Genomic DNA, 25910 nt, shown 5'->3' on the forward strand with positions numbered 1-25910 from the left:
GATTTAGAGCACTGAGGAGGGATTTCTCCCTTTTCTAACAGATACTACAAAGTTACAAGCAAGCAAAAATTATGTTGACAGAGGAATTTCTATCTTGGCTGATTAAAAGAAAAAAACGATGAAACAACTTCTGGAAATATTTAATAGTTGTGTTCTCTCCCCTGGACTTAGTCTTGAGTGCCCTGCCTTTCTGCAGCGGATTAACAAGCCCATAAGTTCAGAGATGAAGGCTGAGGTAGAGTTCCACCCCTGCAGGAAGGAGGGCGAGTTTATGATTCTCTGTAACACCAGTTAATGGAGCATCTGGAGTCTTATCTCATGTTTTCCCAGATTCCAGATTTCCCAACATCAGTCAAGTAGTCCTGACTTTTATTGAAGAGACAATCTGTCTAGAGATATTACTGTTTCCTTAAGCAACTCAATAAAAAGACAAAACAAAGAAAAGGCCACAGGGTTAGTTCAACTGTTTTGTAAGCTGACTTCAGAAAGAAAATTTTATTTCTATTTCTTAGGTATATCACACATATTACAAAGAGGGGATAAATGGCATTATATGCTATTTGATCAGAAAATGGATTCCATTTTGACAGAATCCTGGAGAAGACCAAGACATTCTGGCCTATAGAAATTTACCATAATTTTATTGACTGCATAAAATCCAGGGATATACACTGAGATCAGTGTGGACTCTGGATTAGGCTGGATTCAAGGAAATAAATTTTCACAAAAATTCTCCTGATGAAATACTACATTATTTTCAAATCTCCACTCAGTTACATTTCTTCCTATTGCTACAAACTGCACTTCTCTTTAAAAAGAAAAAGCTGTGAGGGGTTCCTTCCATTGTCTGCCTTCCTAGGACCTCATTGTCTTTCTGATATTTCATGTTATTTATCAGCACCATTTGGATTCCACATGTTGACAACCTACCATATGGATTCTATACCGAATTAGAAGATTCATGTTATCTAAATTTTACATTATCAGGGAGGGATATGTTATTGTTAAATGAGTAAGACTGAGTCCACTAAGAGGCCTCAAGGAGCTTGGGGTCCAATTGAGGAAGCAAGACTTAGCATATGAAAAGCTCTAGAAGATCTCCAGTGATGAGTATCAGTTAAATACATCTGTGTGAGATGTCAGTAAATAACCAGGACATGTATGTGCCATGGAAGACAGGGCAGGGGTCTGCAGGTGTACCGAGCAAGACTTCAAGGGAGAATTGAGACTAATGGATGGGTTGGGTTTGGACTAAGAGAACCCAGAGGCAGGCTTAATGTATAAGCAGTCTGATCAGTTTTGAGCAACTTATCGATTAGATGTTTAATTAGAGACAGGGGATGAGACAGATAGGAAGTTTGTGGTTGGACCATGAAGAACTTTGAGGTCACAGGTTAAGATGAAGGAGTAAGGTCAATATAAAAAATTGGTTTTTGCACTTAATAGTGACCAGGCATATGGTAGATTCTCAAGTGTTTGTTGAATAACCATATACTCAATGAAAGAAGTTTCTTCCTTATAAGAGACTTTCAGGAGAAGATCTGAGAAAGATTGAATTAGAAAAAATACCATTTGCAACTCAATGAGAATAATGTATCTGGGCAAAATAGATGCTAAAAATGTTATGAGAAATATTGATCAGGGGCTTCCCTGGTGGCACAGTGGTTAAGAATCCGCCTGCCAATGCAGGGGACATGGGTTCGATTCCTGGTCCGGGAAGATGTCACATGCTGCGGAGCAACTAAGCCCGTGCACCACAACTACTGAGCCTGTGCTCTAGAGCCTGTGAGCCACGAGCCACGACTACTGAGCCCGTGTGCCACAATTACTTAAGCCCGTGTGCCTAGAGCCCACACTCCGCAACAAGAGAAGCCACTGCAGTGAGAAGCCCATGCACCACAACGAAAGGTAGCCCCCGCCCGCCGCAACTAGAGAAAAGCCCGCGCGCAGCAACGGAGACCCCACGCAGCCAAAAATAAAATTAAATTAAAGGAAAAAAAAAACAAGAAGTATTGATGGGGAACTGAACAGCTGGTGACTCAGTCAGCATCACCAAGTGAGACAGCCAGATGCTGAGTGTGTCCTGATGGGATCCAGGAGGACGTGCTGGGCTACACATGCACTTGCCAAAAACTGGTCCTGAATGGAATCACGCTTCCAGATCTAATTAACCAGTTGACTGGAAACGATGCTAAACAACATCAAGAAAATTCAGAAAGAGGAAATTCTAGAGGACAAACCACCCAGTTTCTCCAGCGAACAAAGGGCACAGAAAGAAACAGGGGATGTGAACATGTAGATTAAGTGAAATTAAGAGGCCAATGAAACACAGAAAGAAACAGGGGGTGTGAACATGTAGATTAAGTGAAATTAAGAGGCCAATGAAACACAGAAAGAAACAGGGGGTGTGAACATGTAGATTAAGTGAAATTAAGAGGCCAATGAAACAAAAGCCCTCTTTGTGAGAACTTAGGATTCTTAACTCAAGCAATCTATAGGTAAAAAGATATTTTTAGGAAGATTGGAGACCTTTTAACATGAACTGATTATTAGATGATATTATATAACATATAGTTCTTGCTGATGACACTTACATACTGGTTTACATGATACAGTGTCTGAAAATCTCCAGAGATGAAGAAGTGACCATCAAACTTATTGGCTGCAGAACCACGCTGCGCTGCTAGATCATCACCAGCAAAATGCGTGTCACGTGCCCCTGCCTCTCTCCCATTTAATTCTATTCCAAACTCAGGCCACACACCTGTGCATTTCATTGGATAAATCTAATAAACATCTGTAATGGTAGCTTTATTTCACCCTTTAGGACATTAAAGGCCAGGCTTTGCTGGCTAGACCACAGAGTTTTGTGTAAGAGACATCCAGACGGGAAGAGAAAGGGGTGGGAACTTACCCTGTTCTAGTATCAGAGGACAGTGGGAAAAGGGGGTTAAGAGAGAGAGAGACAGAGAGATGGTGGAGGGGAAGGAGGGAAGGAGGGAGTGACTGGGAGGCTGATTAGGTAAGTGAGGATCACAGCAAAGGCAAGAGAGATCTTGCCCCTCCCCCTACCATTTCCCATTTAAGGCTCTGGAAAGAGATCACCTCTCCAGGGGTCCCTGTTCCAAGGTTGCGCACAGCCAAATACACTAACGAACAGTGCCTGCGATGTCCACAGCCGCTAGAAATTGTATTGGCCCAGCAACTAAGGGACAACGCCTGGGGCCACAAAGGGGGACTTTGGAATCTACCTCAGCCCTATGGTCAGTGTCACGCCTTGCCTGTCGCTAAAACAGGAAAACCACCTGAAGGGGGTTCTCTGCACTGGTTTAAATGGGGTGGTGCTGGGACTGCATCTCAAGAAGATTGGACACTTCCTTCTCTCCAAAGAAGTTGTCAGTTATCTCTCCCTCCTAACTCTGCCTTCCCTTCCAGCATCCCTCGCCCAGAAGAAAAACACTTTAGCCTTATTCTGGGGGCGAGTGTGACTGTACTTTGAATATCATCCTTGACACTCACACTCCAGGAGAGCTCTGACCTTTCCAGATTCTTCTACAGTCCTTTGCCCCCAGATATACTTACGTTCAAAGGAGTCTTCTTTAATCAGCCTTTAGTAACTAATATAGTAAATGACCTATGGGAATGCTAAAGAATTCGTGAAGCCGAATGCTGGAAGGCGGAGAGCAATTTGAATCTTCTGGAGAGTTTTCAAACCACACCAGCCGCGGCCCCGGAGATTCTGCTAGAGCTCTCACACCCCCATTCCCACCCCATGGGATGTGGGCAGGCTGGTCGTTTTGAAAAAGAATTTCCAGTGAGTGAGAGAATGATGACCTTCAGGGGGAACCACTAGTTTAGAGTCTGCTGTACGCTGACAGGAAAGCTGTGCATTTTCAGTGCCGTCACAGAAACCCAAAGAAGGGATAACTGAAGATTGCTGGAACTGGCTAGGAAGAGATTTGGGCAGCAAAATGTCCTTGTATAAGTAGGGTCTCCCTGTTCAGGTGGTCCTCAATACCACAGCTGCCCTGGCCTGTGGTGAGTCTCTGCACCACTGCCCATGAGACGTAGGGTCACTGGTGAAGTTTCTATCTGGTGTGACTTCCTGGACTCGGATACTGGCTGGCGTGGATGAACTATGCTAGATTTTTGTCTGCTAAAATGCAAATATTTGCCCTATAAGAAAAAAATCTGAACATCAGTGAGTTTAAAAATGAGTACTAGACGGGCTTCCCTGGTGGTGCAGTGGTTGAGAGTCCGCCTGCCGATGCAGGGGACACGGGTTCGTGCCCCGGTCAGGGAAGATCCCACATGCCGTGGAGTGGCTGGGCCCGTGAGCCATGGCCGCTGAGCCTGCACGTCCGGAGCCTGTGCTCCGCAACGGGACAGGCCACAGCAGTGAGAGGCCCGCGTACCACAAAAAAAAAAAAAAAAAAAGAGTACTAGAGTCAGTAGAATCTACTGAAAAATTCATAAGCCGTGAATTGAACAAAAATCCTATCAAGTATGGTTAAAATAGGTTACAAAACCAAAGGTAAATAAAAAATAGGTTACAAAACCAAAGGTAGAGTGGGATCCCCATTTTGCATTTATATGAAGATAGTACCTGTATGTTGAAGGAAGCACGTGGAGGGGATGTGAGTGGAGACGGGGGTAGATGGAGGGGGAGGGATGTGAGGGGAGGGGTGATGTGACGAGTGTGTGGGGGGTGTGGAAGGGAGTGTGAGTGTGTCGGGCTTCGTGCGCACACGTGTGTGCATGCTTTCACAGGCCTAAACACAGCGAAAACTATAGTGGGCACCCAGACTTCTAAAACCTTGAAGGTTGGTACTGAAGGCAAAAAAGTGGTGCAAGGGTTCTGTCACTCCTCCACCCACAGCTCCCCGGGTAAAACTCAACGATGTTTAAAAGCAAGAACTTTGGAGTCAGACCTGGTTTTCAATCCTAACCTGACGCTCACTAGCTGAGGGACCCTGGACAAGTTATTCAGCCTCTTGACATCATTCTCTCATCTGTAAAACAAGGATATTTCTTAGCATCCCTATGGGACTGAGCACAGTGTCACACATGGCAGACATTCAATAACTTGTAACTTTAAAAATTCTAGCCCACTGCTCAAAATGGATCCCGAAAGAAAACTGCACCATGGCAACAAAATAATCTCTAAGAGAGCAATTTTGAAAATATATGCACATTCTATGACTTCTTTATTTTTAAGAGGTTTTTTGGTTTTTGGTTTTTAGAGAGGAAGAATAGAGTTTGCAAACTCTTCTTGATGACGTGTGGCTCTTGGGACTAATGATAGAGTGAAAACATGAAGTCCACAGGCTAATGTTCCCCAGGGATTTCTACCAACCAAACTTTTACAAGCGTTCTCACTTGTAAGCAAATAAACTGACTGGAGCTTGCAGCCGCCTTACGCCTTGTCTCACCCTCTGACAAAGGTGCTGGAAGGGATGTGGGAACAGATGTATATGTATGACTGATTCACTTTGTTATAAAGCAGAAACTAATTAAAAAAAAAAAAAAGGTGCTGAGAGGCTGAGACTGGCCACCAGTCCCAGCAGGATGACACACAACCAGAGAGTTGAATGCAATCTGCCTAGAGGAGGTGGTGATAAATTTGCAGCCGGAAGGCTCATGCCTCTTTAGTCTTTTGTTTTTTCTTCAGGTGGAATAATCTTTATTTTTACTAAATGATTAGTCTTCTAAATAATTAGAAAGCTTCTATAAAATTAGTATTTTTAGGTGATTTCTGTATTATATATTACTTCTATTTTTCTCTTTTTTTTTTTACTAAAGTATAATTGCTTTACAATGTTGTGTTATTTTCTGCTGTACAACGAAGTGCATCACCTATGTGTATACATATATCCCCTCCCTCCTGGACCTCTCTCCTACTCATCCCACCCATCTAGGTCATCACAGAGCACCGAGCTGAGGCCCCCATGCTATACCGCAGGTTCCCACTAGCTATCTATTTTACACATGATAGTGAGTTTAACATCAAAATCAATCACAATTTTAAGCATTGTGGGGTTCTGCTGTAACGATTGGAAATTTAGCCAATAATAAATTTAGACAACTTTGGAATTAGGAAGCAAATAGCTAAGTATTGGAAATTTAGCCAATCATCACTTTGGAATTATACAGCAAATAGCTCATAGAAATATGTGTTACTTTGCAGATCATCTAGAGAGCTTCTTAAATGCATTAAAAAGTAATTCTGGGTTTTCCTTGGTGGCGCAGTGGTTAAGAATCCACCTGCCAATGCAGGGGACACAGGTTCAAGCCCTGGTCCGGGAAGATCCCACATGCCGTGGAGCAACGAAGCCCATGCACCACAACTACTGAGCCTGCGCTCTAGAGCCCGTGAGCCACAACTACTGAGACCCCGTGCCACAACTACAGAAGCCCACGTGCCTAGAGCTCGTGCTCCGCAACAAAGAGTAGCCCCCGCTCGCCACAACTAGAGAAAGCCCGCGCGCAGCAACAAAGACCTGATGCAGCCAAAAATAAATAAATTAAATTAAAAAAAAAATTTTTTTAAGTAATTCTGAAATCTTAGTCACAGTCACCCAAAGATTTCCCTCAGCTACTACAAGAAAGTTCCTGCTCTAAGTCAGGGACACCTACTAATTGATTATCATAAGAATAATGCAAAGTATTTTTATGTTCTTAACAATAAAAGTAGTATACGGCCTTTCTTTTTCCTTTTTCTTTTTCTTTTTTTATAGCCTCTATAGCATCTCCCTGCTAATGCTGCTCCAGCTGTAGAGTTACTCTGCTTAAATAGTGTTGAAATTCTCAACACTTCTAACTGCTGGTCTCCATAGGAACAGATATGCCTCCCTAAGCAATGGCTGGCTGCAGCAGGAGGGTCTCAGGTTCTGTTAGGGACCTTCTTGTGGTTATTGTAGCTGAGGTCACCAATGCCCTCTAGTACATTCATGGGCAGAGGAAACACAATGGTGGAATTCTTCTCTGTGGCAACGGTGGTTAAGGTCTGCAGGTAACGCAGCTGGAGGGCTATGGGGGACTCAGCCAGCACCATGGAGGCTGACTTCAGGGCTTTAGAAGCATTCATTTCTCCTTCTGCTGCAAGGACCTAAACCGACAGAAATAACAGCCTTTAGACATACAAGTTTACAGCTGTCACTAGTGCTTTCTTTTCCTGGGTCTGCCCTGATACTTCTCTCCCAGCCCCTACTTGGCCACCCATGTTTCATCTGCTTACTTCTTTGGCAAGGATTAGAGTTCCACATCCTAATGTGATGAGAGAAATTTGAGAAGGTTGCAGGAAGCAGGGAGCGAGTTTACAAATTATGAGTCCCTAGATGTCATTCTCAAACAAAATAAAAGCGCTGCCTTTAACCCAAACAAATACAGGTCCATCTACCCTAGTGATGCCCTTGAATCACCTTGGAGGCTCACCATTGCCTGCTTTCGTTTTCAGAGAAGTTTGAAATTCAAGGCCTCCGACTGGCTTTTCTTCTGTCCTTTTTACTTATCATAGATGTTTTTTTTTAACTTCATTCTGTTGCCAATTTTGTCTCATTCTTACAATGGAAGGATTGTTTCGAGTTCTCCCTGCTCTTGATTGCCAGCAGCAGCAAGTGCCAGTCTGCCAACCCTCACTGGAACTCTCCTAAGCGCCCTGTTCCTCCTCTGGTTCTCAGACTGCCCAAGAATGACTGGAACTCAGCTGCCCCTCCGTGGGCACTCACTGCCCACGTGCAAAAGCGACTCCCAAGTCAACTGCTTAGAAGCTGCTGGAGCTTAGCAGAGAAACCAGAGATAAAGTAGAGGGAAACCTCCCTCGAGTCCCAAGTAAGATTCCAAAGTGGGTACTTGGAGGCTTCTAATCTTAATTGGCTTCTGATCCTTCAGGAAACCCATCCACACAGATACGAGTGCCATGGATCCAACAGATTCAAGAACGCTCCAGACCAAGCTGCACTCACATTTTGCAATTCTAACCTGGATTGTAGTCATCCCCCTCCTTTTTTTTTTTTTTTTTTTTTTTTTTAGCTCTCACTGTTGTGGCCTCTCCCGTTGCGGAGCACAGGCCCCGGACACGCAGGCTCAGCGGCCATGGCTCACGGGCCCAGCCGCTCTGAGGCACGTGGGATCTTCCCGGACCGGGGCACGAACCCGTGTCCCCTGCATCAGCAGGCGGACTCTCAACCACCGTGCCACCAGGGAAGCCCCATCCCCCTCCTTTTAATTCAATTCACTTAACACACTAGAAGGAAGATGCTCCAAAGACAGGCACCAAGTGGCTACCTCAGAATCATCAGCTTTATAAAAATGCAGGTTCCTGGGCCCACCAGAGACTCTACTTCACTGAGTCTGAGGTGAGGCCTGGGAATGGGTGTTTGCTTTGCTCATTTCTCTCTAGGAGGCTCTGCTGTGTGGCCAGAGCGGGGACCCACCTGGCTAAGTCACTGTATGCTGCAGAGCGCCCTTGACCCAAGACCTAATACCAAGCTTCCTCGAGGTGCATTAAGCTGCCTATGAGCTTTTAACTCAAGGGGAAATTCTCAGTAAAAACTGTGAAAAAGAAACCCTCTTCATATTGAAATCATTGAGGGGACCTGAGCGTCCTTTCAAGCTCCATCCTTGTTGGCTCCAAGGCTGGGAAGCTCACCCTCCAGGGCAGATGGAGTCACCCTTACCCTGGCCCTGGCCTCCCGGGTGGCCTCGGCCTCAGCAGGCATGGACCTTTGCAACTGCCCGGGAATCCGGACATCTTTGATTTCCACTTGGCCCACCTGGATCCCCCGCAGCTTGGTGGCATCATCAAGTAAAGTCTGTTTCCAAGTCAAAAGAAAGGTCGTTGATCAGAAGACAGGTGTGCAATCGAAGTTTCTGGTATATGTTATATATGCAAGAAAAGTCCTCTTCTTTTTCTCCTTCTGTATTTACAGCATTTGGAGTGAGACAGTTTGGAAAGGGGATAGGAGTTCTTATCGCCCACTTCCTGACATTGAAGTGAATCCCGGGAAGGATTCAGAAACAAAACCTGATAGCTCTTTTAATAGGTGGTCTCTCAGCAGGTCCACCCCAAACCATTCCTAATGAAGTATATACTATCCATCTAGATTTGAGCAAATACCCCACATTTTCTTGTCACTGACACCAAACTGGCAGCAATGTTTTTTGTCCTGGTTCTGCTATTTGCAGCTGTGACTCACTGGGCCCATGACTTAACTTTTCTGCTTCTCAGTTTTCATACTATAAAAGGTTTTCTTTCAGGATTGTCATGAGTTTTGGAGATAACACATGTTAAACTATCTATCGGTGCCCAGCAATAAATCAGTACATATTATCACTGGGTACTTTTTGAGATATTATTTGTCTTGCTCTGTTTAACCTCTGACCTGTGACTCAGTTTTAAACAGGTAGCAAGGCATATATTTTTTAGAGCAGAAGAAGCCTAAAATCAAAGACATCCTCATCTTTTGTTAAAGCTTAAGACCACTGAAGATATCTTGCTGGTTATCCTGGAGGGGAAGGGATGAGAAAGAATGCCTTGAGAAATAGTGAGACCAGATGGGTAGTTCCCTCAAAGGGGAAAGGGCAGAGATCTATGTGCTACCAAATAGCAAGTGAGCCCTAGCTTTTCCGTGATCCCTGCAGAGAGCTGGGAGATGGGGAGACCTCACAAGAAGCCAGTGACCTGACTGTGATGGGGAAACATCTGAGTCGTTGAACTTGTGTGGCTCTTAAAATGACGTGGAGAGTTATCATGCAGAACTGATATTATCTTATAAAACCTTGGAGACTTTGCACTACCTTAGGGGCTGGGGGAGATGCCAAGAAGGGCCAAAGTTGAATTTCCCTCTTAACTTACAGAAGGCAGGCTCAGAATCAAAATGTATTTGATTCAAGAAAACACAGAAATGTGATAGTCTATAATCTAGGGTGTACGAGAGGTGAGATGCATACCTGTTACATCCTCATCAATATTATAATTATGATTACTATTCATATCATTATTGATATTAGTACATGAAGTCGGATTTCCCAGGGATAGCAGTCCTGGCTCTCTCAACCAAACCTCCTTCTAACGTTCACATTCCACTGAAATGCAAGAATATACGGGCTGCCTGAGAAATGGCAGCGCTTCCTTTGGAGTAATCTAAACTAAAAATAACTCTGATCTCTAAGCTCTTCAAAAAAGGCTAAAGTGTACAATGGTAATTCATGATTTTGAATTCCACACACACTCCAACAGCTCCCTGCTCCCACTCAGATTTTTAAATCTGGACCTCATGATTATAAAAAAAAAAAAAGTGAAATCCCAAACTGAAGCCCATCTGTTTAGAGCAGTTGTGTATATGTGTGTATGTGTGTGTGTGCGTACACATGGAGAGGGATGCTCTGAAGTGCTGATATTTGATCATCACTTAATTAAAACGAGTGAATTAAAGATGTAGGCTATTGGTCCTTGATGTCTTTACCTGGATGCTATGGGCAATCTCTTCTCGGCCAGCTAAGATTTGGGACAAGGTCTGTGTCCCTAAGACATTTCTCAGAGTGGTCTGAGCCAGCAGAAATGTGGCTTGGTGGACATCGTTGACATTAGCCACTGCCGACACGGCACTATAGATTCTGTAATAGACCACTCCATCCACTTGAGTGGTCACAGAGTCTCTGGTGAGGATCTGGAGAGCAAGAACACAGAATATCACATGCTTATGACTTTCGCAATGATTGATCAACAAAGGGTCAGCCGGTCCCAGGGCCCTCTCCACAGGAGGAGAGCTTTAATGACAACTCGTGCCAGCATCACCAAACATCTGTCCTGGCTTGAATATACTATCATCCTTGTTGATAGCAAAATTCCTACACAGGTGTGATCTGTACCTACCCTTGTAACTTCATCTTAGAGAAGTCAGAAGTGAAATAGGTATTTCCATTTTTAAATGTAATAGTAGAACCCTGCTGGAATTCTACCATCTAAACAGTGGTAGAACACCTGTTTCCCTGATACCTGAAATCTTTTTGGTTCTCAGTTTCATCAGGCTTGAGGAATAGCAGTGCTTCTTAGAAAACATAGATGGCACCAGAGACCGTGTTCTGTATTCAAATAAAGAAAAATCAATTTATAGAGGCTCTGCATTAATTGTTCTGAATTAACATGACAAGGTACTTCGGAGCAAATGAGCTTTCTGTGGGTACCACGAAAGCAGGACCTAGAACTCCCTTCTCCCATCTAGAACTGTTTACTATGGAGCCAGAAAAGGCCCATGATAGCCCCTAAACATCCTAAGCTCTCTTATGATTAGGGCTCAATTCCAAAGTAAGGACTCTGCAGTTCCCACCAATGGCATGAAGTCATCATTGTTGAGTCTCGATTGAGTTTTCTGGACCAGAGTGAGGAAGATTAACATTTCCTCGTAAGTGTTGATTTTCTCACTTCTCATCCCCTTTGCCCTCCCACACATTTTCTTTTCCTGGATCATTTTGTTTATCACAAATTGGCATGATTATTAGCAATTCTGTTTCTCTTCCTTATCACCCACTTACTGGGTCTGGTCATTTAGTTGCTGTACTTTAAGAATTGAAAAGAACAATTTGAAATCCAGTTACAGGTGAGCCCTGTACAGTGTCTGCTCCTTTCCCATGCACACCCCACTTTGTTGCATCCAAAACACTCAAAAAATTTAGTGCAGTACACACGGCTATATTTAAAATGGATAACCAACAAGGACCTACTGTATAGCACAGGGAACTCTGCTCAATATTCTGTAACAACCTAAGTGGGAAAAGAATTCGAAAAAGAATAGATATATGTATACATATAACTGAATCACTTTGCTGTACACCTGAAAGTAACACAACACTGTTAATCAACTATGCTCCAATATAAAATAAAAAGTTAAAAACCTTTAATGCAGAGGTGAGTGATATCGATATTACTAAAACATTTCCGGGGACGGTGATGGAAAGGATAAAGTCCTAACCAGCCACCAAATCAGTTTCAGCCCCCCCCCCTCCACCTCGTACAATGATTTATCAGATTCTTCCAGGGATCGGCTTGTCATTCTCCATCCCAGATTTCTCTGCCATCTGTATCCCTTCTCTCTCTTCTCTCAGACTTTCTCCCACCCAGTCATTGCAGGTCTTCTAGCAATTCAGCCCTTGCCCTTGGCTTCATTCTTATTTGGCGAAACAAAGACCCGTAGTCTCAGGAGCCACCTAGGACTCCCCAGGTAGATCTCTAAGAATTCAGTTCATCCTCCCCTTTATAGTTGGAAAACATATGATACAGTCTCAATTGTCCCTGTAACAGGGAAGATATTGGTTTTATTTCTAGAAACATAGCTTTAATCAGCCTTACCTCCTGTGGAGGGATGTTGCACGTCACGGTCCGGAGATCAACTTTGACAAACACGTCTATGCAAGGCAGGACCAGGATCAAACCTATGCAAAAGAAAATATGGTTTAGAGTTTCACCTGACTGAAAATAACTGCAACAAATTGTCTGCTAGCTAGACAGTACATTATTTGCATAGGACTATAAATACTTCTCAGATGATCTTCCATACGTACACCTATAACTTTGGGGAAATTATTTCCTGCTATGAGTCAATGACTAAAGAAAAGTGATTCCCTAGAAATCAAAATCTTTTGGTAAAAACCTGAAGATCCTTGACAATTAATTTTTAGATTTTCTTTTGTAAAACATTCAACTTACTTCTATCCAAGTGTTGAGTGTGACATTTATTTAAAAGGATATTTTATGCTAAAGGTATCTGTATAAAAGATTAATCAATAGACTTTAGACCTTGAATATCAGTGACTGTCAACATTCTCATTTATCTTCGTTAATACTGAAGGAATGATAGAATTGAAATCTTCCCAGGATTTCAGTGTCCCCAAAACCAGTGTATTACAAAATTTGTAGTTTCTCTGTAGCTGTGTTCTAGTTTATATACAATGACATTCCTCAGTTGTAAATACTTTTACTTATCTCTTGTGAAGATTTGGATTGAGGTAGGGATAGGGCTAAGGAAACTCATTTGAGGATTCCACGACTCTTTAACACTGCCCTGGGGAAGGTTCTCTACAGCAAGAGTTATAAAGATTAGAACCACAAGGCATGTCAGCAAGATGGGGACACCAATCCATTTTCATTTACCAGAAAGATCCTGTGCTATTGTTTTTGTTTTCAAAGAAGAAACAAGTTTCTACACTGAGTATCATGAAAAGGACTGGTAGCATCAACAGAAAACACTGCTAAGGTGCTTTCTTTCTTTTGGTGTCTAAACCTTTCTGGGGTAAGGATTACTTCCTAATTTACTTTTTTTTTTTTTTTTTTTTTTTTTTTGGTGCTAAGGCACCAGTTAAGATCATGGCCCTTAGAACTAGAGAGAGTTAAGTTCCAGCCCTACCACTTACCAGCTTGTGACCTGGGAACATTTATCTAATTTTTCTGAGCTTCAGTCACCTAATATCTATAAGATGGCAGTGAAGATTAAGCATGTGTCAACATGATAATGAAATAAAATACTAACCATAGTGCCAGGCATGTATTTAGTGCTCAAAAGTAGCAGCTCCTGTTATGAATACTTTTATTATTAAAGAATAATTTACTATTTACAGAAGTGGAGATGTTTTCCATTAGCAATTTGGCCTGTTTCCCTCTGGTTCTTATGACATTCTGAGGTAACTCCTTAGCCCCAGAGACATGTATGGCGAGATTAGTTATTCTGGGAGATTTAGTGGTGAACTCTTCCGGGAAAATTCATTTAAAGGAGACTTTTCTCTAGAGTCCTGCAAGTTATAGCTATGTGACCTCTCTCAAATCCAATTTTATTCTAATTTATAATCTTGGCATCACCAGGTGAAACAGGACCAGGAAGGGGTTAACTTTGTTCTGGTATTTCTCACTTGGATAATTCTAACACCTCTATTTGGACAAACTCATAAAAATATCCATAATAAGCAATTTTTGCCCTCTTTCTCTTAGGTTCCTTATTAGACAAGTAGGATTGTATCAATACTACTTGAAATGGCCAAGTCTCCATAACAAGCTTCCCCTTTGGAAGTTTCTCATATGTTTAAAAATGTACCAGATACCTGAGAGCCTACCGTAGTACATGGCCAAGTGCAAAGCGCACAGAGTGAATAAGGAAGTTCCTTCCCCCCAGAGATCCTACAGTGCAGCTGAAGGGAGAATGATTTTACTTAAATAAATCACATTAGGGGGAAGAAAGCAAATGCTATTAGAGAAGTATAGCAAATAACCATTCTCTTCCATGTGCCTTCCAAGATGCTGTTTGGAGAGCCTCCCCTGTCAAGCATATTAGAATGTATCGTATGAAATTGCCATTTTGGTGGATCGAAACCAAACATTAGCAATTTCATAGGGTCCAACAAAATATACACAAGAGAAGTCATGAGTATTAAATCAGTGTCTTACTCCTGAGGACTTTTAGTACCGATACTCCTGGCTCCCACAAAAGAAAATCCCATCCTTTTATGATATGAAGAGTTTGGGACTTTTTTTTTTTTTTTTTTTCCTTTTTGCGTTATGTGGGCCTCTCACTGTTGTGGCCTCTCCCGTTGCGGAGCACAGGCTCCGGACGCGCAGGCCCAGCGGCCATGGCTCACGGGCCCAGCCGCTCCGCGGCATATGGGATCCTCCCAGACCGGGGCACAAACCCGTATCCCCTGCATCGGCAGGCGGACTCTCAACCACTGCGCCACCAGGGAGGCCCTGGGACATTTTTTTATTCTGAGGCTGTAGAAAAAGGATGGAAGTAAAGACCACATTGAACGAAAGGAATTGTCACATGGCTTCCAGCTCTATGTTGCTCTTCATCTACTTGTCAAGAGAGGACATTACCTTTGCCTTTTCCATTGGCTCCTTCAAAGAGTGAGAATCAAACACCAGCTCCCGGAATACTCTCCCCGAGTAACTGAATTGTCTCCCTTGGCCATTTACTCCCTCCCTTCAGTCTTCTTTCGTTCTCTTAGTGGCCTTGGTAATAAGGGACACCCAGCCCATGTAACCGGAGCCCCTCTTTGTTCACATTCACTGAAACTCTCAGAGGAAGTGTTAGAACACTGATCCAGATTCCAAACCTCTCCAGCTGATGGTCTAGTGATCACTCCTGTTAACTCAAGTCAGAGGACAAGATCCTTCAATTGTACAGAAAGGCAAGGGCTCCAGCTTCCTGTGATTTTTTTTCAATAAATGTTGCCAGAGAAAATTTTTGGCGACAGTAGTAGCAGTAATAGGTGCCCGTGATCCTCATCTCGAGCAGCTGCAGTGTCATACCTGGTCCTTTGGCTTTGTCAGCTTGGATGCATCCCAGTCGGAATACGACAGCTCGTTCGTTCTCCTTAATGATCTAAGAGATGAAGGGAGAGTATTTAACCTTAATGATTCATCAGCTCATAGAGAGAGCCCAGTTTATTTCCCAGGGTGTTACCTTCAAGCACATCCATATGGAGATAGGGAAGGTGATGATCATCAACACGAAAGAAAACAGGATCCAGCCACATACACCAAGCCCTTTGCTCTTGACGCCTAGGAACTGAGGAGGCAGTTCTGTAACTGACATGGTTCTTAGGAAAGCGATTCAGATGCGTGGATGAGGAAACCATCCAGAGGGCTGGTCAAGCCAGAGTGGGGCTGAGGAAGCAACCTGAATCCACACACACACATGATTGCAGTAAACACCACACACGCGTGCACACACACACACACACACACACACGGAAAATATTCCTTCAGGTTTGTAGATGAAAACTGACCTGTCCCTTCCAAGAAAAGTCTCATAGCAATCAATAACAGTAATTACCATTACATTTACTTAGGGCTGCCATGGTTTATTATTCTCAAAACGCATAAAACTACCCGCCTCAGGATCATCAGGGTGTCATTTGAAAAGACAGATTTCTGGGCCCCCAGAATTCTCCAGGGGAAGTCAAGGCAACCTCTGGGGCAGATAGGTAGGTACTCTTATCTCCAAACAAGTCAATAGAGCACAAGGAAAAACATTTTCCAGAGTGCTTACATTTGAGTTTCTATGAGAATCTTTTTTTTTTTTTTTTTTGCGGTACGTGGGCCTCTCACTGTTGTGGCCTCTCCCGTTGCGGAGCACAGGCTCCGGACGCGCAGGCTCAGCAGCCATGGCTCACGGGCCCAGCCGCTCCGCGGCATGTGGGATCTTCCCGGACCGGGGCACGAACCCGTGTCCCCTGCATCGGCAGGCGGACTCTCAACCACTGCGCCACCAGGAAAGCCCAGCGCTTTTAAAAATTATTAGTAATAACACAGCTTGTATATACATTCTCATTGTTAAAAGAAAAAATCCAAGAAATACAGATAAAACTAAAATCCCCCCGATCATCCTCTCCTCAGTCCACTTTTATCTAGAATGTTTCCATAGTTATCAACTTGGGGTATGTCCTTATAGACCCATTCCTATGTATTTACATACATGTATCTACAATTAGAAAACACTTGGTTTCGATTTGTAGATTTTGTGAGAAAAGACATCACACTGTAAGTTTCTACTTTTTAATTTTATTTATTTATTTATTTATTTTTAAAATTTATTTATTTATGGCTGTGTTGGGTCTTCATTTCTGTGCGAGGGCTTTCTCTAATTGTGGCAAGCGGGGGGGCCACTCTTCATCGCGGTGCGTGGGCCTCTCACTATCGCGGCCTCTCCTGTTGCAGAGCACAGGCTCCAGACCTGCAGGCTCAGTAATTGTGGCTCATGAGCCTAGTTGCTCCGTGGCATATGGGATCTTCCTGGACCAGGGCTCGAACCCGTGTCCCCTGCATTAGCAGGCAGATTCTCAACCACTACGCCACCAGGAAGCCCAAGTTTCTACTTTTTTAAATTGAATACGTTTGGGAGATATTTCCATGTCATTACATCTGGATCTACCTCATTCTTCTTCATTGTTGCCTCCTATCCTAAATTTGTGACTCAGTTTATTTAGCCATTCTCCTATTGATGGGTATTATGGTTACTTGCAATTTTGCCTTTACAAACAAGGCTGCAATAACTGTGCCTGTATACACCTCTCTCCCAGACAATCTCTGGTGTGTTCCCTCCCTGCTGACACTGCCGTATTTGGTGTTCAGGAACTTTGGGGTGTTGGGGGCTGTGACATTAGCAGTGCTGCACACACAGGCAACTGGGACTCCAACAAGGACATCAGCTATGCTTTATGCCCTGAGCAAGCCCTAGCCATGTCCAGACTAGCTACAGCCTTAACACCAAGCTGCAAAAGCAAGTGCTTGTCACAGAGGAAACTGCCCTGGCTTCCCAGAGTTCCTCTGCAGTCCCACCCAGCCCTATAGCATCATTACCTGAGGCTCTGTTAAGTACAAAATGTGCAGAGAGAGACCAGGGATGAGGACACAATAAATCTTCCAAGATTTACACCTGAGCATTAGAATTACCCAGGTGGCTGCTGCTGGGAAGATTGGTGGAGCATGGGGGTGTCATTAGCTGCCGTGAAAGTGGGACTGTCGACTTCCCTGCAGGGCTGGGCAGCTCAGCTTTGTGAGCACAAAGCGCTGCTTTTGCAGCTTCCTGCAGAGCAGATCTTTCAGCCAGCCTTGCCCCTCCCCACCTCTCCCACAGTTAAAACTGTGGATGCTGTGCTGAGAGTTGGATTTGAGAATTCTAATTCCAGTTCAAAGGAAGTACTGGAGTTGTAAGACAAAGGCTCTTCAGAAATCTCCCTTTACCTCAACCTACACAAGGATTCTTCCAGAGCCTTCCCTGAGCCATTCCCTTGAGGGAACGATGGAAAGAAAATGGGCCACACACCCTCTCTGTTAAGCATGAAGCCCTGAGCTCATCTGATCATCTCCTGCTTTATCCAAATCCATGGGTGGGTGTTTTCTATGGGTAATTGTCACCATACCACAAAGCCATCATCATATTACTTCCTGGTAGAGAATTGGACTTTGTCACCCCTGGAAAATTGCCCGCTGGTTTCTCCATTCATCCATTTCACAGATATTTTACCAGTTATATGCCAGGCACACTGTGCTAGAGCTGCAGATACAAAAGAGAATAAGATGGGGAACTTTCCAACAGGAGTTGGAACAGGGCTTCCCTGGTGGCGCAGTGGTTGAGAATCTGCCTGCCAAGGCAGGGAACACGGGTTCGAGCCCGTCTGGGAAGATCCCACATGCCGCGGAGCGACTAGGCCTGTGAGCCACAACTACTGAGCCTGCGCGTCTGGAGCCTGTGCTCCGCAACAAGGGAGGCCGCGATAGTGAGAGGCCCGTGCACCGCGATGAAGAGTGGTCCCCGCTGGCCGCAGCTAGAGAAAGCCCTCGCGCAGAAGCAAAGACCCAACACAGCCATAAATAAATAAATAAATAAATAAATAAATAAATAAATAAATAAGAGTTGGAACATCTTTCCCTCAATTTGCAAAATGAAAGGTAAGCCATAAAGCACAGAACCTGAGGCCCAGCACTGCTGACACAGGGGAGGACTCTGGGACTTCAGTGGGAAGGACTTTAAAGATAACTGAGGCCAACCCTGCACTTTGCATCCAGAAAACTTCCTGGTGAGTGTGTCACCATCATCTCAACCTCTCTTTAGGTAAAGTGGTACCCACAAGTTCCACAGTCTTAGGCAGTGAGGCAAAGCTAAGCTTCATTTGTCGAGGCACGCCTCTGGGGCTCTGTTCCTGGAGCTTAGATGCAGCCCATAGCACCAGAGGAGACTTAAATACCCTCTAGGACTAGGGATGAACACTCAAGGCAAGATTTGTAACACGTGTGAGGCTGGGAAATAAGGAAGAATATTCTAGATCACTAACTCCACTTAGCTTTAGAAGTGGAAATGAATTTCAGGAAATAAAACAGACTAGGTGACTTGATGGCTTATTTCCCAACTTTGGCTTGACGACAGTATTTAAATATTAGATCAATTCTATATGCAATCCATGCCCACAGATCTGTGTTACTATAAATAGCCATTTCCTCTCGGAGCAGAAATAGCCACATAGGTAACAGGACAGTGTTTAAAATACCAAAACCGAATGATGTACATTACACATCAGGGAAATGAAAATGAAAACCACAATGAGATAAAAATACACAACTTCCAGAATGGCAAATGCTAAAGACTGACGATGCCACATTTTAGTAAGGGTGTGGAGCAATGGGAGTTCTCATGTTTGCGAATTGATACAATTATCTTGAAAAACTATTTGGAAGTGTCTGTTAAAGCCAAACGCACACTTACTTTATGACTCAGTATTCAACTTCTAAGTAATATCTCAGAGAAATGAGTGCTGATTACAGTGAAAAACATACTCAGGAATGTTTATTGCAATTTTATTCATAAAATCCAAGAAATGAAGAACCACCCAAACCCACCAACAGTAGAATGAATAAATAAAGTTGTGGTATGTTCATAGAAAAGATTACTCAGGAAGAAAAAAGACAAGGTTACTGCTATACAGTATTCAAAATATGGATGAATCTCATAGACAAAATATTGGGCAAAATAAGCCAGACACAAGATACACACTTTTTGATTCCACGTATAAGAGTACATACTGTACGACCTCGCATTGTATCATTTCGTTCAGGAAGAGGCAAAATTAATCTATTATGTTTAAAGTCAGAGGAGTACTGTCTCTAGGTAGTGAGCGGAGTTTTGTCACTTGGGTATTATCTGGGAAGAGATAAGGAAGCTCTTTAGGGTGCTGGAAATGTTCCATGTCTTGATCTGGGTGGTGATTGCATAGACCTACACAGATTGAGCCTGTGGAAATAAAGACCAGCCAGCTAGAAAAGCAAAGTGTATTTATTCAGGCTCTCACAAAGAGTCAGCCTCTATCACTTGTGTTCTGGCAGAGACTCAAAGGCAGGCAGAGTGGGAAAGCTTTACGGTGGAAAAAGGGGGAAGGCTTCAGGTGTGCCCTGATTGGAGGCTGTTGGCCTAGGGAAGCTGTAGGCGGACAAAACAGAAGCAGAGCATCCTACGTGACTGGTGTAGGGGTACCTGCTTGGTTTTCTTTTGTTGGACCTGAATTGGAATTGGGACAAAAAGTAGGGGAGCTGTCAGTTAATCATCAAGTCCTGGCCATGTGGGGCTGAATGTTACAGAAGTAATTATGTAGCTTCTGATAACAGTGTGGTTTCCTGAGAATCTGACATCAAGCAGGCTGGCTTCCTGGGCTGATTATTGTAGATAAAAGATTGGTTTTCTGGGCTGGTTGCTGCAGGTTGGTGGTCAGACTTCTATTTTTAGATATGGTCCAGCCTTTGTCTGTTGTGTATTCAGTCTGTCAAGCCAAGCACTTAAGACTTGTGCACTTTATTGTACGTATCTTATACCTCAGTAAATGATTCACACAGAGACCAGAGGATACCTACGGGCAGGCTAGCACTGAAGATGGGGAACTCACTGCTTGTTCTGAATTCTCAGAAAGAGGAGGATAGAGAGAAGGGAAGAGCTTTAGCACAGCCAGCCTAGGGACAGACAGGCGACAATGCCTCACAGGGATGGAAGGTGCAGGTCCTGGGTCGGGGGACCCTGCGTTCTAATTGAGACACTGCCGTTTGAAAGCTAGATGACATCTCACGAGTCACTCAACCTGCTGAGGTCTTATTTTCCTTCTGTTAACCCAATAATAACTAGTTGTGAGAGTTAAATAACTTACATGTAAAGGAATTATTAGCCATATCAGGAGGTCTTCTAGTCAGCCAGGCCACTGATTAGGATTTTCCTAGTGGTCTTAACATTTCCTTCAGCTTGCCTCGCCATTAAAGAGATTTCCGTTTTCCTTGAGCATTTCCTTTAGAACACTTAATTTTGTAAATCCTTTCTCTGCCCCTTTGAGATGTAAGTCTTTTTAAAAGCCTCTTGTGGGCTTCCCCGGTGGCACAGTGGTTGAGAATCCACCCGCCAATGTAGGGGACACGGATTCGATCCCTGGTCCGGGAAGATCCCACATGCCGCGGAGCAACTAAGCTCGTGTGCCACAACTACTGAGCCTGTGCTCTAGAGCCCGTGAGCCACAACTACTGAGCCCACATGATGCAACTACTGAAGCCTGCACGTCTAGAACCCATGCTCCACAATGAGAGAAGCCACTGCAATGAGAAGCCCGCACGCTGCAACGAAGAGTAGCCCCTGCTCGCCGCAACTAAAGAAAGCCCGCGTGCAGTAACGAAGACCCAACACAGCCAAAAATAAATAAATAAATAAAATTTAAAAAATAAAAATAAAAAATAAAAAAATAAAAGCCTCTTGTTAGTTTTACAATCTGGGACTATCTTTCTCAAGGACCTGGGAGCCGTTCTCTTGAAATGTAATCATCAGGTAGATAGCATCCCTGGCTCCCAGTCTCTGTGGGCCAGTAGGAGCCTAACTTCAGTAGGTACTGTGCTCCCAGTTGTAAAAACACAGCCTGTCATAAAGATGTGAGAATTTTATTAGCAAACCAAACCCAGATGGCCTATGAGCACCCCGCAAAGCCCTTCATACTTTCTCACTAGCGCACTCCAGTCTTTAAAAACCCCACACCCTGGGGAATTCCCTGGCGGTCCAGTGGTTAGGACTCAGCGGTTTCTCTGCTGGGGCCCGGGTTCAATCTCTAGCCGAGGAACTAAGATCCCGAAATCTTTGTGACGTGGCCAAAAACAACCACAACAATAACAAAACCCCCAAAACTCCACACCCCTTTGTTTCAGTGGTGTTGGTTCAGATTGAGGTTTGGCTTCTCTCCTATGGCAGTAAGCTTGTCTAAGATTTTGCTTTCTTGCCTGTTTAATTTTGTCTGGTTCAATTTTGCTTTGACAACTGATATTTTTTAAATTTTCATTTATTTATTTATTTGTTTGTTTATTTATTTATTATTTTTCCAGATGGAATTCTAAATATCACTTGTGGATGTTCTGCTCCGTCCAGATGATGGCCCCTCTCTATGTGCAAGAACTGCATTTTCAATAAAACCCTAACCCCTGCAGGTTTCTACTTCCTAAAGCGATCTGGTCACTGACTGTATAAGTTCTTTCAGATAACTTTTAGAACCTTAAAAAAGATAGAGGGAGAGAGGGAGAGAGAGAGATACAAGAGCTTTGGTGCAAAACTACCAAATCAGAGTTAGATGATGATTTTATCATCCTTGTACTCCTAGGACTACAAAATTCCATAATCCCAAGAGTTTTCTAAACTGTCAGATTTACATCTCAACTACAGAAGGACGATCTGAGCTTAGTAGTTACATGAACTTCAGACACGGTTATACTAAGTTTCTTTTTTACCATTTGGTCTTTTTAAGAAAGAGTTAAGATATATTTTGAAATGGAATGTTCAAAAAGGTGTAAAAATAATGTTTTTCATACCTTATATACCCCCTTTCAGCTAAAGAATTTAAGCATTGCCAACACAATTAAAGCCCCCTCGTGTGCCCCGCTTCGTGACCTTCCCCCTCCGCCAGAGGCAGCTAGCCCGGCAGCCTCCTCATGGTAAATCCAGTGGGGCTCCATCCCCATCAGTCAAGTGCAGCAGCAACTCCCAAACCTGCCATTCAAAGACCAGGCTTGGGCTTCCCTGGTGGCACAGTGGTTGAGAGTCCGCCTGCCGATGCAGGGGACACGGGTTCGTGCCCCGGTCCGGGAAGATCCCACATGCCGCAGAGAGGCTGGGCCCGTGAGCCATGGCCGCTGAGCCTGCGCATCCGGAGCCTGTGCTCTGCAACGGGAGAGGCCACAACAGTGAGAGGCCCGCGTACCGCAAAAAAAAAAAAAAAAAAAAAAAAAAATTAACCAAAATATTAACAGGGATTAATTCTGAGTGATGGAAGTATGACTGGTTTATACTTCTCAGAGTCTTCTTATTTTTTGCTACCTTTATAATTTTAAAAAGCAATTTTAAAATGAAAACTAATCATGTCAAGTAAAATTTAAAAAGTACTCTGTGTTTTCAGAGCAGAAAAGACCAGATGCTTCTCAGGGAAAAAATGAAAGGTGTGCAGAATAAGAACAATCACCTTCCCTGGACCTGGGGAGATAGATAGTATTACAAATTCTTCCCTCTTTTCTGTTCACTTCCGATCCTGTGGAGATACAGTCAGTAAAATAGTCTCAGCAACTTCCTGGTCCTTTCTCCAGTAAATCAAGGATTTTAAGCACCGAACATAAAATCTAAAGTGAAACCCAACGGGTAAACACTATCTTTTCATCACCTGTAAATTATCTATCCTCCTGCCTTTTTCTCTGAAATATGCACACGGCTTGCGTCAAGAACTTTTTTTTAGGAAAAATGCAGCATTGCTGAAAAGAAATACCGTGCGACTCAAAGTGTGGTCTCCGTCTGGCAACCTCATGAGCTTAGGAATTTACTTGGAGGCAAACTCTCAAGTCCATCCCAGACCTAAGGAGGAGAACTTCTGGAGGTGAGGACCGATCTGAGCTTTAAAAAACTCTCCAGGAAAACTCTTTTGCACATTGACATTGAGATGATTTCTAAGATTGAGAGGATCAAGATTCCAATTAACTTCACTTTAACTCTTAAAGAAAAAAAAAGAAAGAAGAAAAGAAAGGGGTAGGACTTTATGTCCGAGGCTAATGAGTAGTGGTGTACTAATAGCAGTGAGGACACTGGGGGAAAAGCCCTAACTTAGAGCGTTCTGTACATTCTGATCTACCCTTGTGATGTCACCGAACTTGGAGTCCGGAAAAGATGCACCCTAATGGCTTTCGAAAGCTGGGACAAACGTGGGGGTGATAACTAGGACTCATTTATTCATTTAATTCTCGCAACATTATGAGTGGACATTTCTGTACAGCTTGAAGAACCAAATGACGTTGTCTTGTTAATGTGTCCAAGAAGGAGGAAGGCAAGGGCAAACTTATCCCTCAAATCTCAGAGAAGGACTGATATTGCATCTCATAAACTGCCTAAAGCATATGAAATCAGAAGTTGTAACATAATAAGCCCCATTTCGGTTTGTTCTGTGATAGTGCGGGATTTTCATTATAGTCAAAAACCAACACCAAGTAAACCCATGAGCACTTTAAAATATTTCGCTGGTGATACAGCTTCAGTCGTGCCATTTATCCAGTTGATGTCTCAACCTGTTAAACGGAAACTAAAAAGCCTCATGAAACTTCTTGTTTAAAAAGATAATCAAGGGTACCCTTGAAGAGACCCCCACTTGCACCTTCCATATGATGTTCACTGCCTCCGATATATCCATGTTACAAGGTCAACTTCACGAGAAAATTTCTTTTTCAATCCAGGTAGATACCTCTCAGTGTATACTTTCTTTTACAAGCTAATAATGCCAAATGCGTTCTCTATTTCTAACCTGCACTATGACTTCTTTAGCAACATAAAGTATAGAGCACGGGTTAGGACACACACACACACACCACCACCACCACCACCACCATCATCATCACTTTCAGCAAGTTTTTAAACTCTCCAAGACTCAATTTTCTCCACCATAAAATAAGGTGATAAAAAAATCTACCTCAGAATTATTGTAGCATTTAAAAATATAACGTGAGAAAAATTCTTTACAATACAGAAGAGCCATTAACATTCACGGAGGCAGTTGGTAATTACAGGCTAAGTTTTATTTTCTTCAACTTCTCTCCATGTATCAAACATGGTGTACCTCAAACCAACTTTTCTATTTAATCATAGCATCATCAGATGATATTTGAAACTGGGTAAATTTTAGATTGTTCAGTATGTCTTTGCTAGTTAATGCCAAAAATATGAATACAAAGATAAACACAAATTCTATCTAACACTTAAGAAAAAGGGCATGTCATAGACTGCTCTTCAAGAAGCAGATAAAACCATGATAAGCAATGAATCCCAAATCCTGGGCTCTAAATGAGGTTGAAGCCAATCTCAATAATGTATTAACCCACCTCGTGCTCACTCAGTCTCTATAATGATACAACTCTCACTTTGCTTAATATACATAAAACAAACTTAAGGCAGGAAAAAAGGAACTTACCCACTAAATTCTCTTTATCCTGTTTCTCTGGGGAGGATGCCCCAGTATCCATCTCATTCTTGAGAAGCTTTTATACTTGGCAAATATTCATAGGTTTGGAGCCAGATCTGGGCTCCAGACAGCACCCAGATGTGCTTCAGAGAAGGCAGAGCAGAGAGACGGGATGAGAGTGAGAGAAGTTCCTCCTCTTTCGGGAGCACCCGAAGGAGTAGTTACCCTGGTGAAGGAAGCCTGTTAACATAAACAAAATGACCTCTTTCATGAGTTCAGGCTGCCATTGTCCATAGAGAGAACTCAAAACTACGTATATGAACTTCTGACTGTGTTGCTTCTTGGAAAACATTACTATGTAGTTTTCTATATAATTTATAAAACATTTCTACACAATGTGTGTAACTTGTTTATCATTATGAACTGTCTGATACACATGGCACATATTTCCATCCTTATGTTTCAGATGAGAAAATTTCATCCAATGCATTTTACACACGGCAGTGAGTGATCTGTGTGTGTGTGTGTGTATGTGAGTGATCTTTTGAAACTCAAATCTGATCATATCTCCATCTTGCTTAAAATAATCCAATGACTGCCAATTATTAATATGTAAAGATGAGAATCCTAAGTATCCTAAAGGACCTGCTAGTCTCTCTCTCTTTCCCTTTCCAGCCACACTCACATGATACTCCCCTCACGCACTTACCAAGAGCCCCATTGGCCTTCTGTCAATCCCTCTAACCTATGTGTCTTCTGTGCCACAGGGCCTTTGCATGTTACCATATGCATAATTCTTTGGTTCATATTTGTTTCTTCCTCTAGACAGGGGTTGGGTAACTATAGCCTGCTGGGCAAATTTGCTCTCCCACCAATTTTTGTAAATAAAACGTTATTGGAACACGGCCACGTCTGTTTGTTTCTAT

General features: G+C 43.2%; 1 protein-coding gene across 1 annotated transcript; it reads right to left on the minus strand.

Moving 5' to 3' along the window:
- Positions 1-6883: 6883 nt before the first annotated feature.
- On the minus strand, positions 6884-25045 carry STOML3 (stomatin like 3). The gene is made up of 7 exons (XM_060079755.1): positions 24994-25045; positions 15450-15547; positions 15296-15368; positions 12350-12432; positions 10467-10670; positions 8679-8813; positions 6884-7108 (listed from the first exon to the last, which is right to left on the minus strand). Exons 1-7 carry the CDS (start codon positions 25043-25045, stop codon positions 6884-6886), a joined length of 870 nt encoding a protein of 289 aa, XP_059935738.1.
- Between the last annotated feature and the right edge of the window lie 865 nt (positions 25046-25910).

Source organism: Mesoplodon densirostris, chromosome 17 (genome assembly GCF_025265405.1).
Source record: "Mesoplodon densirostris isolate mMesDen1 chromosome 17, mMesDen1 primary haplotype, whole genome shotgun sequence".
Lineage (NCBI taxonomy): Eukaryota > Metazoa > Chordata > Mammalia > Artiodactyla > Ziphiidae > Mesoplodon > Mesoplodon densirostris.